Here is an 18138-nt window from a genome sequence, read left to right on the forward strand (position 1 = left end):
TATCAATCAACCTTGAGGTCCAACGTTACCCCTCACAACACACTCCTTCGCTAAAAATGGCACCGTCTCCAATTCTCATCTCTACTGCTCCTAGAGCATTTGGCATGAAATCTACAACTTTTGGTAATAAGATGCCCACTACTTTTAATACTAATCGTCGCTGTGAGTTTTGTACTTCTATATTTTTTTCTTTCTCTCTTCCCCCCTTGCCCATACAAGTTCCTACCTCCCATCTTTTCAACCAATTTCTCCCCAGATTGAGCTTGTCGTTTCTTGAATCATTTCCTTCATTTTCCTGCCACCCTATTTATTTCTTATGACACACCACCCACACGCGCTCCCTCAAACCACCCCTGCTGCTTCGCACTAAAATGGATCAACAACGCTAATACTTCCTGGCCCCAGCCTCCCCCACTAAACGTCCTCTCGCAATTTTCAGCGACGAGAATGTCGACCCCACACACCCCAAGCGTGTTAAGTCCACCCTTACCTCATGTGAGGATAAGGAAAATATTCTATTCGACAAGAAGTCTCCCTCAGTCAAAAACGCAAAGCCTTCACGTTTCGTCTTAACCGATCGTACTCCTCAACTTCCTCAACAAAAGGTCCGTACTAGTACTGTAACAAGTCGGGTCGAGAAAAGCAAACCTCGCGTGGGATCTTCGCTTAAGAATGTCATTCTTAACGCGTCCCCACCGCGTCGTCGCACTACGACTCCTCCTAGGAAAGCACGTAATCGTCGCGCTGCATTTGCAGTTAGAGTAGACCCTCCTGTTTTAGACAAGGAATCTGCGCCAAACACAAGTATCGATTCTGTGATCAGCAGCGGCAGTGAAATTGATTCCTTATCGTTACCTAACAATGCAATTATACCACGAGATGCTATTCCAGATTCATGGCAGTTCACAATATATGAAGATTCGGCCGAGGAAACGCTTCAAAACCTGATGGAACACTCTGCAACCACTCTTGATCTTTCGGATGATGAGACAAGTAGAACTGAATTGACAGACATTGGGAAGGAGAATATCCCGCCCACTGACGAAGAAGAGAGACGTTATGAGGAAAATCGCCACGAGGAGACACCCACTATATCGCCAATGAGTATCGACCTCCCAACTAGGCGTACCACATATCGCCGCACTAAACGACAGGCGTTGCGTGAAATGGCCCCTGCAGAGTTGGTAGATGAGGAGAGCGAAAAGCCAGGAAAGGCCCCAAATTTGGAGAAGGAAGGGTCCGTTTCTGTTGTTACTCCCGAAAAACCAGTTCTCGCCCCGAAGTTGAAAGGGGCATCAAAATTCGCTGTATGGAAGGATCCATCCCTCACGTCTGTCAGCAATGCTGCACTTAAAGCCTCGAGCAGAATGAAGCCTAGGATTGATGCTGGGAAGAAGAGAGGCTTATCAGAGATCTAATTCCCTTGACTATACTTGAGCATATATTCCATATACCATTATCTTTTACCTTCACTTTTATCTACTTTGTACCGGCATGGGGGGTTCTGGAGGGAAATTACTGTACTATTGATTTTCTTTATTTGTGTTCTTCTGGGAGTCATCTGTACCTGGTTTTCCTTTCATCTTTCTTTTTTTCTTTTGACTGTCTTCGCAGGATTGTTGGGGGGCTAGCGTTGCTAAAATTTCTTTCTGTTTCTATTTCGATTCGACGACGATCATGTTGGTTTATGCTATCCACGTGAAAATGATGTTTGCGAATCATTATCCTGCAAGAGAATCCTCTCTGAAGGATAAATTTCTTCTGAATGGGGTATGTAAAGATATCCCATATACATACAGCAGCGCTTGGGATTCTGTTTTGTTTCGGTGGGAGCCTTTGTTTTGTATCTTTTTGTTTGAGCCGGGAAATCTTTTGTCATAGGGGGTGAAAGCGTGTATATAGTTGATTTGTATTTACTCTAGCAGGGCTAATAAATTTTTTACAAGGTTTTATAATTTGAATTCCATGTCTTGCGTCTCAATTGGGTCATGTTAATGATAATGATATCGGTGACATCTCCCGCTTCTAGCTATCAGCTTGTCCTTTTATCGTCCCCCACTAACATGCCCCACTATGGGGTTAGGTTGCGTTGAGACCTTCCATGCATGGAAGGGGCATGCACGGGTGATGTCTGATCTGCATAGTGTGTAGATCTTGAAGCTTATCTTTATCTTAGACACCGGCGGGGGCGGGGGCGGGGGGTTGGGGTAGTACGACATGGGGGGGGGATTAGTGGGCTGTGGCTGGTGGAGATGCGGGTCAGGGAGGCTGGTGGGAGGGTAGGGGGCGGCAGGCCGCGGTGGCGGGCGGGCATGTTGGGACGGCGAAAGGGGGGGGGGGGTCGTAAGTGCGGCGAAGGTAGTAATCAATTGAGAGCTGAGAATTCATAACAAGACAGAGGAAGGGGGGGGCTAATATGTTCATGGGGTTTTGTTTGAAGTTTGAGAAAAAGGGGACACTGTGTCATCTTGGACCGCAAGGGGTTGGGATTTTGTGTGATGTGGCTTTAAATGTTTGGTTTGACACATATCTGGGTGGATTGGTATGTAACCTGTGTCTACTAATATCACAAGCACACATACCTGCCACTCTTGATGAAATTGGAGATTTTGATATTTTGGTGGTCTCATGTGATAACCGGCGTTTAATGATGTTGACCACATCTCCAATTAACACTTTCGGCGTCCAATTCCAACTTCTAATTGCTAAATTCCAAGTTCATTAGATATCGGTAGCTTGGTCGGTGGGATAACACTGTAATATAACTTGATAGTCAAGTCTTAATGGAGTGTAAAGTTTATCAATGGCACAATATTTGGCTCATTAGTCCACGCAAAATACTTGATCATTTAATAAAAATAACAACTAACGCAAAACTCTGCACCTGAGTGTCATCCGGAGAATATCAATGGTGTGGGCAAGCTAATGTATCCCTTGGAAAGAAAAATCCAAGGATGTAATTTCTTGGCAAATATCGAGAGAAAGTGTTGCCACCCAATTACGTGTGAGGATTAGTTCGAGTGATATTGTGTGGACCCAATCATGCACTGTGTGATCATGATTGGTCAATGTATTCGGAAGTAATTGCCTGCCTTCCGCGATCCGGCATAACTGCTTGTGGTGAACCGCGATTAAAGTGGATATCGTTTGAGATTTTTAATTCTTGAGGATGGTCATGAATTACAGTTATACTTCATTGCAGCTGCGCCTCTATTGATTCTTAGAAATAAATAAATTTACCAAAATATGGAGTACGGGAGAAAAAAGAATCCTTAATTATAGCATGATAGAAGAAAAAACCATCAGGGAATCCTACCTAAAATGACCTACTGCAGCTGGAGTATTCGAAATCTTTGCTAGTTATCGATTCCTAGTTTTAAGAATATAGTTTAGTACTATCCCAATCTTTAACGACGCCGTAAAAGATTGGGATAGTATGTAATTTCACCAATTAATGTATGTGTACTATCTAATAAAGGTCGCTGGAACTTAAATGTAGTGCCATAAAAGTAAGGCTTCATGTACTTAATAAATTAGATAACTAATCGAAAGACAATAATCGAGAATGGCTGAGTGATAATATATGACGTGAATCTAATTGATATCATACACAAAAAAATATCCACAAATTTATTTAGTTTCATTTATTCCTTCATCTCGCCACCCATCTGTCTTCTAACCCTCAACTCTTCCTTCTTCCATCCTTCCCCGGATTGTCTCGCATTATCTACTGCCTGCATTCCTTTCTTGATTTCCTCGATCCTCTTCTTTGCTCGCTCCTCGGTTGCGAAGAGTCTTCGGATTTCTTGTTTATCTTTACTCTCAACTGGGTCCTCCGTATCGACAACTCCTTCCCTCGCGGCGCGCGCCTTGGATCGTCTAACAAGTGCGTTTTTCTTCTCCCTTTCATAAATCTCGGCTTCATATAGAAGACGGTTCACGCTACGCCAGTTCTCGAATCGCAGGTCTTGTACGGAGTATCCTGTTGCAGTCCGGAGCAGCGGGTCCTCACCAATATCGATCTTTGATGCCGAAGATGTGAGCGTGTCGTAGAACTCCTGTAGCTCCGTCCGCGGAATTTCAGGTCCAAATGATGGCGAGGTAGAGTCAATATCAACCACACTTTGGTTGAGACGACTGGGAGGGAGCACCAGGGGCATCGTGGAAGTGGTGAAGTTGTGGATTTGTGAAGATACCAAGACCTTTTCGAGTTGTTCAATTTCCCCCCGTAATTCGTTTTGGCTTGATCGTGAGATGGGGAATTCTGCCCCAGGGTCGGAAACCTCATTAGCGAGATCCTCATTGAAAATGGATTGTTTTTCGTGGTTGATCTTGTCCATAGAAGAGCGATATAGGTGCCAACCCAGGGAGTCTTTGAGGCGATTAAGCTCAAAGCGGCAGAAGTCTGTTTGATCAGTGCGTACGCAAGCCTATAACTACGTTAGAATGATAACTGCTTAATCATGGGGAGGGAGTTTATACTTTAATTAGCGCCATAGTGTCTTTAAAATCGAAAGGTGTTCCAAGCTCTGCTTTAGCGCTGCAAAGATCTGCCCAACTTTGTCTAACTGATTCAGCTTCTTTGAGTTCACCGAATGCATTTAAGATGATTCTGTAGGTAATTATATTTGGCTCCATTCCTGCAGATGCCAATTCCTTCAGTCCTCCATATACAAGATCCATCCGCTCCAACTTTCCTCCTAGTGTTATGATTGTGTTGAATGTGGACAGCGAGGGCTGCACTCCAGCCTTTGCAAAAGCGCTGATAAGGTTTCTAGTAAATGTCATCGCATTTGCATAGACCTCATCCCACTCCTCTCCGCTTCTAGCATTCTTTGGCACTTGACCGATTGTCCCAAAGACTCCACCAATAAGACTATTGAGATGTTGGAACGATGTCTTGCCCCCCGAACCCACAAACGCATACAATGCACGTATCATAGCCCTCACATCTCCCGTCTCACTCCATAGTTGCTTGAGTAGTGGCGTCAGTACAGTTGGTTTAGGTGGGGTACCAGCTCGACAAGCCATAAGGAACGCAATATATGCTTCTTTTACAGAGCGCTCGTAGATTATAAGTTCGTAGATACGTGGAGGGGTAAGTGTGGGATAGAGGCGGATACAAATATCGAAGCCTTCGTAGGCAGCTTCCCAATCACCGTGTAGAAGACGGGCCGTGATAATACCTTGAAAGAGCATGATCCTAGTTCCCTTACCAGTGTCGCGGGCGACTGTTGCGACAGTGGAATCCGAGTAGCGCTCAAGGGCTTCCGTATATAAATCTTCCATGACATCTAACGCTGTACCCTGATACGCAAGACACTCAATAGCGGCACCATAAACTCGCGCGTCGGTGTGATCCTCATTCTGAGGTTCCAACCATTTCCAAAAATCATTGGCCAAATCAAACTCTTCCATTTCCTTGAGGCAAGATAGGATATGTACACTTGCCAATGGGTTTCCGGGCACTTTGCCATTTTGAATATCTGTAATGAGGGTCTTGACATGGGGGAGCACCTCCTTATCAACGCGGTCAAGACGATAATGGGTGTGAAGTTGGCGCGCGAGATTAGAGACATCATGTGAAGTGAGGATACCAACATCGCGAAGCTGGGGATAAGAGAACATGGCCGAAGTAATTTGGGTAGCGTTTAGGTCGCAACGGAATACAAATAACTATAGAAGAAGAGAAATTATCAGCAATCTAAATCATGACCAAAAAAAAAAAAATGCCTGAGCTTGACCACACCTCCTGTGAGAATATCGACCGTAGTTCGTCTTGGGTTAGTTGGGGAATTATAGTATCTTCTGCCTTATTGCTCTTCTTTTTCCTCGGGGCCAACCAGTCAGTTTCGCCATCCTTGGAACTGGCAGGCTGGCGCTCACGAGTATCTTGACGCTGGTTGTATTTGCGGTCCTCATACTCCGTATTTCGGCCTACACGGGGTAGTTTATAACCATCGGACGTGTACTCTCGCCCGTCTCTTCTGATATTTGTTCGCCGTTCACGCCTACCGTTGGGGCTATTGTATCCTGAGCTATGGGAGTCTGGTTGGTGTTCATTATAACCACGGTATGAATCCCCGCGACCCTCACGTGGTGTATCGCCACCGTTATATCTTCTCGGAGCAGGTTGATAGGAAGGTTTTGCGTAATATCTAGTACTTAATCGTAGTGTAGAAAGACGAAGTTGCAGACGAGCTGTTGTGGGAGCAATTGCTCTTGACGCGGTAGAATTTAACATATTCCAAGGATCCCTATGGAAGAGAGACGACTCGGTGTAAATATATAATGGGATAGAAGTTCATCGGAGGAAAGAGAAGCAGGTACAGGGAATGGGTGGGGCACTTTTAGAGGGAATGTTTTCCGAAACTTTTCATATCTTAGCGTCAACCTGCATGAAGAGCCGCAGTAGAGCAACGTCAACGAAGATAACGAAAATGCAATGAATTTAGAGAAAAAGATCTAAGAATGGCGCTGGGTAAGACTAAATTACTAGTAAGGTATCTCGCGAGGCGATAAGAACGGTCTGATATGGTTGGTAAAAAGGTATATTCATACAAGCATTCTCCATCACCAAAGAGAGGTAACGTTATGTGGTAACCGTACTCTTGCAAAAGACAGCTTGAGCTTCGACCTCTACCTAAAGACATCCACAGAAACACACCCACATAGCTCGACACCTTCGCCTCGACAAACAACAAATACTCTTGTCTCCAAACACTTAAATTCGGATATCAAAGCTGTTAAAAATGGCGCCTAACCTCTCTCTTATATCGGTATGTTCCCCCAGCTCCGCCCTCATTACGACTGTACTAATAACCCCCCATAGGTAAACGCAATCCTAATCCTCTCCCCGAATGACGGCTCTCGGATTCTTGCAAAGTACTACCACCCCCCTCACTCTACCCCTTCCACTGTAAACCCATACCCGACAGCAAAAGAACAAAAAGCTTTTGAGAAGGGCTTAATCGACAAGACCGCCAAATCAAACAACGATATTATCCTCTACGACTCACGCATCGTCGTCTTTAAGGCCGAGAGCGATGTGATGCTCTATGTTGTCGGCGGAACTGAGGAGAACGAGATGTTGCTATGGCACACACTCTTGGCATTGCGGGAGAGCTTGAACCTATTATTGAGGTATAGGTTTCTATCAAGGATGGAATACAGGAGTCTGACTGGTTTACAGAAATATCACGGATAAACGTACCATGCTGGAGAACTACGATATTGTATCGCTATGCGTTGACGAAATTGTTGATGATGGGATCATCCTCGAGACGGACCCCGCCACCATTGCATCCCGTGTTAGTAGACCGCCGAAGAATGAGGTTGTTGGAATGAAGAACCTAGACCTTTCAGAACAGGGGTTGCTCAACGCTTGGGAGTTTGGAAAGCGACAATTGGCAGAAAGACTGCGTCAAGGGATGTAATTGTTGGAAAAGGTAAAACGGGTGTTTCTCTTGTTTCATCGTTCTCCAACAAAGATGGGCAACATTTAGCCGTCTTTTTGAAACAATGATTTATGGGAGTATGGCGAATGGCGTCATAGTTGAGCTAGTAATTATATTGATACTTCGATATTTTGACGGCAAAAGAAACCACAGTACTTGACCACGATAAATTTCTGCCTTCAGCTCTCTCGTATCGTGATAGCTAGATGATGTAGTACTTGCCTCAGTGTCGCAGACTTACGTTGAATAAGATCCCTCCCACGAAGGGTTATTTGAGGAAATTTCAGCCCTCTCCTTTCTTTCATAGGTATCAAACCTTGTATTTTACTTTTTCTACCCACTGTGACTGTCTGCTGTCATCCTCGTGGCTCCTAAAACCTGAATGCTTTCAAGCCACACTTAGGGAAAACGATATTCCGCTCCGTTGGGTTAATCCGTTCCGACCTCGAGTTTACACGTAAGTGGATCCAGGATCTAGTGCCTCTAGCCCTGCCTTAAATCTCTACACATGTGCCTTTCTTACCATTCGGGACACCAAGGGTCATTGGATTGGCGGAGGAGCTCTCACATCAGCAGGCATAGGTACATATAGGTATGCCTGTTCTCGTAAGATATCCAGTAGTACGTACTCGAGATACTCTGGGTAGAGGTACCGTGTTTCCCTGCTGCAATTAAGTGCATATGCCAAGATTCAGCATGTTCCACATAAGATCTCGTTCTGCGCCTGCAATAATCGCAGCTGCGTGATAGGGTCTACTTTTTCTTTCCTCCTCGCAGCACCCATCTCCCCGGATGTGGTAATAACGGACCGTAGTTGTAAAGCAGCGAAGGGAATTCGTTTTTCTGACTGCATGCGTGTGTGATGGAGCTGATGGGTACTGTATCCATATCCCCCCACTACCAATTCCATTCCGTTCCGTTCGTTATGAACAGAGGCCCTGCAGAGCGCTAGAGTACCTAGGTACTCTACTTTAGAGCACTTCATGGAGCTCAGATCCACCTAGAGTACCCATCCATCCTATGTGCATTTCGTGGGTGGTGGTCCACTCAATTACCCCCAGGTATTTGGTACCTGTTGGCCCGGATTCAAATATACTTACACTACCCCGGCTGCTGTATCCTGTAAAAATTGCAATCTAGTGTTTTGGATGTGGGATGATGGTATTTTGGAAACGACGGTTGATCAGAGATTCCCATCCTGACTAAGGAGGGACTCGCCACCAGGCGCGGGACGATGCATAAGGCAATTAGTTTTTTTTCATGGGAGTTGATCGACGCGGCGTGGAGGGAAACGTAGGTAAGATCTGCATGTGTGGCAGTGGTCGAGACAATAACGAGTTGGTTAAAACAGCGTCAGCCATTTCGATTAGCGATTGCCTCGTGGGGGAAAAGAAGTATGTATGTGCATGCAGATATGTTTGTCTCTATGATTTAGGTTTAAGTTTTGGTTTCAGTCATGGGACTGAGTCCATACAATTTCGAACGTTATATGCAGTTGTGGGTTTGGTTGGTTGGTTCGTCTACTTACCAGTTAGAAGGGGGTAATGATATAAGATGTTGGGTTTTTCGTCTGCTTGGAAATTGGCTACGAGTGCATAAACCGCATTTTTTTCCCTCTCTCACTCTCGGTGAACATTGAGAAACCAAACCAAAGTAGACTATCACAAACGAATGTATGACAATATCATGCCCAGGTTACAGGTGCCATTTGGAGGATCTTGTGCTATTGGGTTGGGGGTGCACTGCATGATCTCGCTCCTCGGGTGACATGCAGTTAAAACGGCGGGGTACGTTACATGGAACTCTGATCTTTGGTATTACAGTGTTGAGTGATCATGACGCTCGATCGTGATACACTGCTGACAGGCATAATTATTCTATGAGGATACATGTACCCTCTGTATTCTGTGGCAGTGCATATTATGTGCTAAGCCTCCAAGTGTACTTTAGACCTTACCATGTACTCTAGTTGTCCAAAACTCTCTGTGAGATTGATAGGTAATAAAGTGGAGTGGGAGATGATAGTTCTGTTTTGTACGTTGTTTTCTAGTAGCACGTATGTGTGTTGCACGATTTTTTTTCCCTCTTCATGTAAGGGGTGGTTTAGATTTTTATGCTTTTGGTGGCCTCTAGAGAGGTCTCAACTAACGCTCATGGAGAGAAAATTTTCTTGGCAACTAGAGTCTCCCGAGTCTGATCGGACAGGATCCAAATCCGATTAAACAAACAGATACGCGATCAATTCGTTTCCCTAACTCTGGAAGAAAAGGAAGAAAGCGAGACAATTACAAAGGCTTATCAACCAGATTAAATTATTATTGTTCCGGCAGAACAGGCACGCCTACAAGCCACATTCCAGGCTCTTCCCTCTTGCGGCAGCTCCCGGCTCGGCACTGAATGTAAAAGGCTTGTCTTGAGGTTCAGGGTTTATCGCGTGTGACGGAAACCGTTAGGAGGACGTTAGCGGCGATGCATCTGCGTGAGGCGGCTGTCTGAGGGAAGGAAGTCTCGAATCTTGGCTTTGCTTCTTTGCTGACGCTCAGGCATGGACGGGGGTTCCCAATCTGATAGTCAGGGCATAAAGGAAGGAATTTCCTAGCACTCACCCCCTACATACGCCTGTCCACCACTCCCTCCGCACCCCCCCCCCCCTCGGAAAAATGTTTAAGAGTCTTCAGCTGAAAGACTACAAGACATCATACATGGTTCTATTTCTCTGCCCAACCCAAGAAGAGGATAAGTACCGACCGTCATTGAAAAATGATGTACTTGTACACAAATAACCCGACACTTGCAGGGCTGATGACGATCGAAAGGAAATCTGCACTTATGATTCGTAAGATTCTTGTGTCAGTACAATTGGTAGTAGTACTCTGCCTTATCTGTCGCTATGCCTGCCTGGAGGAAGATGGAACAGATGATGGCGGAATGCGGCGCAGAACCCGTTCCCGCCGGAAATTGCGGGTGCGATGGGTTGGGGAGAAGAAACCAATGATCCGAGACTGATATATCGGAGACCTGGCGCTGTTGTACATATTTGCAAGCATTGCCGAGTTTATCGGAAGTAATTCTAGGTATTCAAGGGACAAGCTTCCAGGAATTGAAGATCCAGGAGGTGCAGCAGGAGCCCTACGGCGGAAGGGAAGGGGTGGGTTACTGCCGACGAAGAGAAAAGGAGAAGAGTCGAAATTGGGGGTTTGGCGGTGCTACGTATCCCTTCGTCTGGCAAAAAATGCTGCCCACCCCCCAAAAAAGCAAATTTATATGTGGCTTTACTAACAGATCTCGTTATCTCTCTTATCAAATAATAGATCTCCCATACAAATCTAATTGCTGTGTTATAGGGTGGGCAGCATTGCCAGACGAAGGGATACTTTTGCCTGGGCGTCTTGGTTTCTTGTACCTTTCAATGTATCGAGATATGATTTATCCTCGGGCAGAGATTCAAGTTCAATTACCGGTGGTTGAGGATGCAGTAGGAACTTAGCATGCAAGCACGTGTCGGGGTGTGGGTTTTGACGCAGTGTGCAGGACCCAGACAGGTGCAGTGCTGCAGTGTTGTTGGTTTTGTCTGACGACTCCATTCGGCACCGGAAAAACAGGAAGCTCTGCAGTTCGACTCGACATATGTGATGTGGGGGCGAAAGTAAGCTCCCATAGGACCTTTATCATTGGGTTCAACACGTAGCAAAAAAAAAATATGGAGAAAACTACCACCACCACCGCCCCGCGTCATCACAGTGCACAATGCCATCCCCCCGTTTCCCCGCTGGAAGAGATTGAGGTGGGGAAGGGTTGGGAGTTGAACTGGGACAATTGCACAAAAGATTTGAATGCGCGATAGTGCCTCCAGGATCAATTCTGGGGAAGATCTAGGGATTATTTGCGTAATGAAGGTCACGATGTTAGTCTGTTTGTCCGAGATGGTGCCTGGTGAGACCATGTAATGCTGGGTACACTGCCTGACAGTAGGTGCAAGTCCATGGACACCGCCACACGCAATAACCCATTCCCAAGTCATGGTACACGGGAGGAGGAAAATGGAGAGTTCACCAACGATCTCTCCCCATGATATGGGGACACCTTCTTTTGCTCAATCAGGCCTTTTTCCCACTCGTCCCACACCTGTTCGATAGGGAACCCAGGCGTTCGTTCTTTCCCAGCTCCAAGGATCAGCCGCTGCCTTAGCTAGTCGAATCAAAAGTTGAAACCTGAACCCTTTTGCTCTCTTTCTTTCTCTTTCAACTTGCTACTTCCTCAATCTCACCCAGTCAGTCACTCTACAACCTACACACCGTTTTGCTACTACCATCATTACCTATTATTATCGATTTATTTGTCCCTTCCTTTGTTTCTACCTATCGCAGCCTGCCACCACCTCTTCCGCCCGGCACCTCCCCCCTCTTAAATCCTTGATTGTTGAGTATTAAGTCAAGTTGATAATAGCCCTCTAGATGTCTGTTTCTATCACATTGAATCAGTAGCCTCTGTACATTGACGATAAATAGACTAGCACGGGTAATTCCTTTATTATTCAAGCCTGGTATCCACTTTGCGTCCCTTACTATTGAATTGCCCTTAAATCCTCCAACCCTCGCCACCAGTCTACGTTGTTATTGTGCAGAAGAAACCAGAAGATCCTGATCACACTCTCTCATCGTTGTCTCGTCCTCACTCATTACTTGTTTCGCCCAAACCTTCAGAATATCAACAATCCATAGTATCTCAACATTAGCCGGGAGTAACACAAAAGTACAAGAACACAAGGTTTCTGTTTGACATCCTCCCCCTTCTCCTAGTACTAGAGATATGGGCGAGCCGAAAAAATGGAGTTTCAGACCCAGGTTGAGTTTTATCACCGCGCATTGTGAGTTACCATTTTTCCAGAGTATTTTACGTGATTACACAGTGGGGGCTTTGTTTATTTGAACTTGTAAAACTAACACACATGTGCTGTTGATGAATAGATTTGTATATTGTTAGCATCATTATACTTGGCTCGGTGATAATATATCCCATGAAGAACATGGCGTATATTGATGCGTTGGTGTTTGCCAGTGGAAGTGCTACGCAGTCAGGTATAAATACGTATGTTGAATCTTGGTGGTTGGGTTCAATGGGGATCATGCACTAATTGGGAGCTTTAGAGTCGACGTCAACACTATCAAGCTTTATCAGCAAATTGTGATGTATATTGTGCCCTTGATTACAACCCCAATATTTATCAACACATTCGTCGTTTTTGTAAGGTTGTACTGGTTTGAAAAGCGCTTCGAGAATATTGGTATGAAGATCCCCAAATTTACAGATTGAAGAAATATTGACAATTTTGTAGTCGCACTTAGTCGACAACCCTCAAGAGCTAAAACTGGTCGCTCAACTGGCACTCTATTCTCACCCACAGAAGATGTTGATCGTGAGGAACGCGGTGTCCGTGGCCGCGAAATCAAGGTTCTCCATAGCGAATCCCGTGCACCGTCTCCAGACAAGCCAACCCCGGGGGTTGAGGCAGAACGGACTTCTACAGAAACCACTCAAGTTACTCCGGAATTTCCTACGCTTGCGCCGGAAGGATTCTCACCTATGGATTCGCGGGGTTCGTTTATGGGGCAACAAGGGAGGGATCGTACGCCTAGCCGAGGGTCCTCCTCAACTGAAGGGTATGAATTGAGATCTAAAATGGGGAATAGTGGCAATGAACTTATGGATGGTGATAGGCCCCAGAGGAACCAAGAAAATGGAAACATTCAATTCGTCAACCTTCCATCACCGCAGCCCAGAACAAATGATCCGGGAAGCTTAAGTGCTCCCCACATTGCTTTCGCAGAGAATCGACGTGCCCCGAGTTCCGGAAAAGCGCTGAGAATTCCCGGACCGAGAGAGTTTGAGCAGGGTGATCGTGCCCACGAGGTTGATGAGGATGATGATGCGAATACGCTCCACCGTGCCCGCACCACCGGTGATACGGATTATGGACGCTCGGGTGCATACGATGTTCCTGCGTCCCGGACTATCTCTTTAGGAAATGCTGCTACAAATGGATCTAACAACATGCGCATGCGTCGCGTCTCCACTACGGTTGACAGATTCTTACCCCGTGCTTCGACGGTTGAACGTGTAATGACTAGTGCTTTTGCTATGGGCCCCCACCCCCGAAAACGGAATATGAGCCCGCTTTCACGGTTCTCTAGAAAAGCAGCCAAGGAACCCCCCGTTATGCCATATCTGAGTTATCAGCCGACATTGGGAAGGAATTCAAATTTCGTGGATTTGACTGATGAACAGAGGGACGAATTGGGGGGTATCGAGTACAGGAGTTTGAAGTTACTGGCAAGAGTATTGGTGGGATACTATGTGTTCTTCCACCTCTTTGGGGTTGTTTGCTTTATCCCCTGGATTAATACTATGACTCGTTACAAGGACTATGTCAAATCTGTTGGTGTGAATCCGACCTGGTGGTGTGTATTGATATTCCCCCTCCAGACATGATATCTCACTCTGCCTCTCATAGACTAACCAATTTCAGGGCGATCTACACCTCACAGACGGCGTTCAATGATCTAGGATTCACACTCACTCCAGACTCCATGGTGTCCTTCCAGCAGGCAACTTTCATCCTTATCGTCATGTCCTTCCTCATTGTAATTGGCAACACCGGGTTTCCCTGTCTGCTCCGTCTTATCATATGGCTTGGCTTCAAGGTCTGCCCGGAAGGCTCTTCATATCGCGAGTGCCTCAACTTTCTTCTCGATCACCCCCGCCGTTGCTTCACGCTCCTCTTCCCCTCGGGCACAACCTGGATGCTCTTCTGGATGCTTGTTTTCCTTAATGTCTCCGATGTGATTCTCTTCATTGTCCTAGACCTTAAAGATAAAGACGTCACTGATATCCCTGTTGGTTCTCGTATCATGGGTGCCATATTCCAAGCCGCGAGCACAAGAACCTCAGGAACAAGTGTTGTCAACCTCGCAGAACTCCACCCTGCCATCCAGGTCAGCTATATGGTCATGATGTACATCTCCGTCTTTCCCATCGCCATCTCCGTCCGTAAAACCAATGTCTATGAAGAAAGCTCCCTTGGTATTTATGCCAACGGCGACGAGGAAGACGAGGCCGCGAATGGTAAGACCAGTTTCGTCGGCGCACATTTGCGGAAACAGTTGTCCTTCGATTTATGGTACATCTTCCTGGGGCTCTTCATCATCACAATTGCAGAGGGTAGCCATATTGAGAATAATAGTGACTACGTAAGCTCCCTTCTACATTTTATACTTGACCCTAGCTAACACCAGACAGGCATTCACGACATTCGCAATCCTATTCGAGGTCGTCTCAGCCTACGGTACCGTTGGACTGTCCCTAGGCTATCCTGGATTTAATACTGCCTTCACTGGCCAATTTTCTGTCGTTTCCAAGCTCGTAATCGTCGCTATGCAGATACGTGGGCGTCATCGTGGTCTTCCTTACGAGCTTGACCGCGCCATCCTTCTACCAAGCGAGAGCCTCCATAAGAACGAAGCAGCAGATGCGCAGAAGCGCGCATTGAGACGGAGAGGTAGCTCGTTTAGTCAGGTTGGACGGCCGATGACAGGGAACAGAAGCTTTATGAGCCAGGCTATAGCGGATGATTAGGCTGCTGCCGGGTGACGCGAGCGGGTGAAAGGGAATATTTGTAGGTTATTCTTTTTTTTCTTCTTTTGTCTGTGTAGCGGGCTGTTACTTGTTATGCTGTAGTTTGCTTTAATATGGGCTGGCTGCGCTGGTGCTAGCAATTATTTAGAAGCGTGGGTGCGTATGGTGTGGGGCGTTATGGGTGTTTTCCTTTTTTTTTTAAAAAACCCTTCTTTCCTTTTTCCAACTGCTTTTTTGATACCGGTTTTCTGGGGGTTTTCTATGTTTTACTTTTCTTTCTTTTTCTTTCTTTTTCTTTTTATTCCTCCCTACCCTAGGCCCTTTTCCATGGTTCTTATTCTCTTTCATGGATTACTTAATTGAGGACGGAAGAGAGAAAGAAAAAGAAAAAGCAAAAAGAGCATCTAGCTATTTTCTATTCTAGAACTTTAAAAGGTGGATTCTTTTATTATTATTATTTTTTCTAGTTATTATCATGGTAGACGTTGAAGCTAGTAGCTAGCTACTTGGATAGGATAGGATAGGACGAGATGGGGCTTTATGCAGGAAGAAGTGCGTATGTTGTATGTAGATGAGATCGAGATGAGGATGAGGATGAGGATGAGGATGAGGATGAGCTAGGCCGAGGTGGAATGCATATTATTATAGATACTGCCTAAATTTATACATATGGGATGAGATTGATTTAGGGACCATCCATCGAGTGAAGGCAAAAGTGAAATAAAATTATTCCAAATAGAAGTACAAACAGTACATGTAGATGTAGCAGATGTCTCAACTGGGTCCGATCATTACTTAATTGTGCATATGTAAGGGTTGAGCTGCTGACGCTGATTGAGCGATTGAGCGGTTGGATGGTGGAGACGATGTGAGAGAGACAAACAGGGAAGAACAACTACATGTACTTACATGTACCTACATGTACCGGGTACATCGTGGGGAATTGTAGCTGTAGTAATGACGATTACTACGATTACGAATGGGAGCAAAGGGAAACATACATACGGTCAGCTCAGCATTGAAAGATGAGGTAGTGTCTGGGGCAGGGGTGGTTGGAGAGAAACCTCTCTCTCTCTCTCTCTCTCTCTCTCGCTCTCCCTTCCCTCACTCACTCACACACTCTTTCTTTTTCCTTGCACAACGAACCCCCGGAACGAAACAGTGGTCTTTCCGATCCACCCAATAAAAACACCTCGACATACCTCGTCCTCTCTCCCACATTCCCTTCAAACCACAATCTCTCAAGAACCAACAGCCTAACCGCCATTTCAAACCCTCTCACCTAGCAAAGCTCTCACCCAGCCATGGGTAGGCCCTGTACGTCATGTCTCCTCGTCCTTTCTCTCGTCCTCCCTCGCTCCTTTCCTGCCCCTATGTTAAACGTACCCTGTACCACAGCTAACTAACTCCCATCAGTATGGAGACCACCACCGGGAAACTCTGAGAATAACTCCACGGATGACGCAAACAAACAGCCGGTACCGCCCCGGTGCATCTCGCCCCCAAACTTTCACACCTCTTCCACCTCCGGCTCCTCCTCTGCCGCCGGCCCAGAAGCCATGGTGATGCGCAACGACAGCTCGATGCTCACGCTCGACGAGTTCCTGCGCGAGACAAGCACCCGCGACAGCACGGAACGCCAGCTCCAGGGCCTCCTGGCCCTGCGCAGGCGCATTGGCTCCGAGACTAGACCAGGACGGTGGGGCAGCCTGTATGATCACACCCCAGCGGGGCGGAGGAGGATTCTTGGTACTGTACCTGTACCCCCACCGCTGCCCCGAGGGAGGGTCGGTCAGAGGCAGAGCAGGACGAGCTTGAGGAGGAGGAGGGTGAGGTCGACGAGGACAGGATCCCGGAGATCTATTGGAATTTTCGAGCACGAGTCTCGCCAGGGTCGTTGCCTCTACCGCCGCAGCCACTTTCTGCCCTTCCTGCCGCGAGCTCGGGGGCTTTGTCGGTGCCCAGGGAGGACTCGACGGCGGATGTGCTCACGGGACCGTCACAGCTGGTTCAGCCCCCGATGAGGACTTCCGGGGAATATAGGCCCTATGTAGCGGGTGTGCCCTCAATCACATGGCCTCCGCTGCCACCGCCTTCTTCGTCGTCGCTGCCGCCCCTGAGTCGCCAGGACAGTTTTGACACACTTGTGTCTCAGATACGGCGCATCGGTGCGCTGCAGGACTTTATGCTGAACTCTACAACCACCCCACCAGACCCCCCAACTCCAACGGCTACGGCCGCGACAGTTGCGAGCCTGCGCATCCGCGAGGCGAGGCTGAGGGCTATGCAGACGAGGATCGACCTGCTGGCGAATGAGTTTGCGGTGCTGAGTAGTACGAGGAGGGAGATGAGGAGGGCCATGGCGAATGATGCGCCGGTGCCGGCACCGCCGCCGCCGCCGCCAGTGAGGATGAGCGAGAGCTTGAGGGAGGAGCTGATGAGGAGCGCGGTCATGAGGATGCAGATTGAGGCGTTGCCGCTATGAGAGGCGTTGCCTATCTGATCGGATCTCGGTCCCTGGTCTCCCTTCCCCCCATATCTCTTTTTTAGTGGCATTTATTGTTCTTTTTGACTAACTGGCCGTTTTCTGTTACTATCGTGGCATTTTTGCTTATAATGGATTTCCTCGTTTTTTAGTTGTTTAGCTGTTAGAATATTCTTTTCTTTTCTCTTGCATTTCATTATTGGCTCTCTGTTTCTTCCCCCCTTCTTGGGCCAGATCTATCGAGGCTTCCCATGTGGAATGATTTCCCTAGCTTGCCTCTTTGCCAGCTTTACCTCTTTCTTCCATGCCTATCTCAGTGCAGCAGTACACGCTACTGCAGATCGATGGGGGTGAGGAGAGAGCTGGGGGAATGGGGGAATGGGGAACTTCTGGGCGTTTTTTATGTTGGTATACTTTTTCTTTTTTCTTTTTCTTCCATATCCACTTTTTTTTTGCGTACTTATTTATTGTGCTGGCCGTTTTCTTTTTTTGTTTTTATATAGGGCGACAAAAAACAAAAAACTGCATGTGAGGTGTTAGTGGGGAAAAATAGTTGTTGCATGA

The 18138-nt window shown here is 46.7% G+C and overlaps 5 protein-coding genes across 5 annotated transcripts; 4 read left to right on the forward strand and 1 right to left on the reverse strand.

The window, feature by feature from the left end:
- Positions 1 to 56: 56 nt before the first annotated feature.
- LAJ45_09133 (uncharacterized protein) lies at positions 57 to 1418 on the forward strand (the record flags this gene model as incomplete). The annotated part of the gene is made up of 2 exons (XM_046118678.1): positions 57 to 162; positions 406 to 1418. 2 exons carry the CDS (start codon positions 57 to 59, stop codon positions 1416 to 1418), a joined length of 1119 nt encoding a protein of 372 aa, XP_045968063.1.
- Positions 1419 to 3644: 2226 nt separating this feature from the next.
- LAJ45_09134 (uncharacterized protein) lies at positions 3645 to 5922 on the reverse strand (the record flags this gene model as incomplete). The annotated part of the gene is made up of 4 exons (XM_046118679.1): positions 3645 to 4430; positions 4483 to 5676; positions 5750 to 5824; positions 5887 to 5922. 4 exons carry the CDS (start codon positions 5920 to 5922, stop codon positions 3645 to 3647), a joined length of 2091 nt encoding a protein of 696 aa, XP_045968064.1.
- An 830-nt stretch (positions 5923 to 6752) lies between these two features.
- LAJ45_09135 (uncharacterized protein) lies at positions 6753 to 7436 on the forward strand (the record flags this gene model as incomplete). The annotated part of the gene is made up of 3 exons (XM_046118680.1): positions 6753 to 6779; positions 6833 to 7143; positions 7193 to 7436. The coding sequence occupies 3 exons, from the start codon at positions 6753 to 6755 to the stop codon at positions 7434 to 7436; spliced, it is 582 nt and encodes a 193-aa protein (XP_045968065.1).
- Positions 7437 to 12266: 4830 nt separating this feature from the next.
- Positions 12267 to 15089, forward strand: LAJ45_09136 (uncharacterized protein; the record flags this gene model as incomplete). The annotated part of the gene is made up of 7 exons (XM_046118681.1): positions 12267 to 12324; positions 12425 to 12545; positions 12605 to 12741; positions 12793 to 13117; positions 13175 to 13915; positions 13984 to 14704; positions 14754 to 15089. 7 exons carry the CDS (start codon positions 12267 to 12269, stop codon positions 15087 to 15089), a joined length of 2439 nt encoding a protein of 812 aa, XP_045968066.1.
- Positions 15090 to 16393: 1304 nt separating this feature from the next.
- On the forward strand, positions 16394 to 17574 carry LAJ45_09137 (uncharacterized protein; the record flags this gene model as incomplete). Its single annotated transcript, XM_046118682.1, has 3 exons — positions 16394 to 16406; positions 16506 to 16838; positions 16892 to 17574. The coding sequence occupies 3 exons, from the start codon at positions 16394 to 16396 to the stop codon at positions 17572 to 17574; spliced, it is 1029 nt and encodes a 342-aa protein (XP_045968067.1).
- Positions 17575 to 18138: the final 564 nt, after the last annotated feature.

This window comes from Morchella importuna (genome assembly GCF_003444635.1).
Source record: "Morchella importuna strain M04M26 chromosome Unknown Morimp01GS034, whole genome shotgun sequence".
Lineage (NCBI taxonomy): Eukaryota > Fungi > Ascomycota > Pezizomycetes > Pezizales > Morchellaceae > Morchella > Morchella importuna.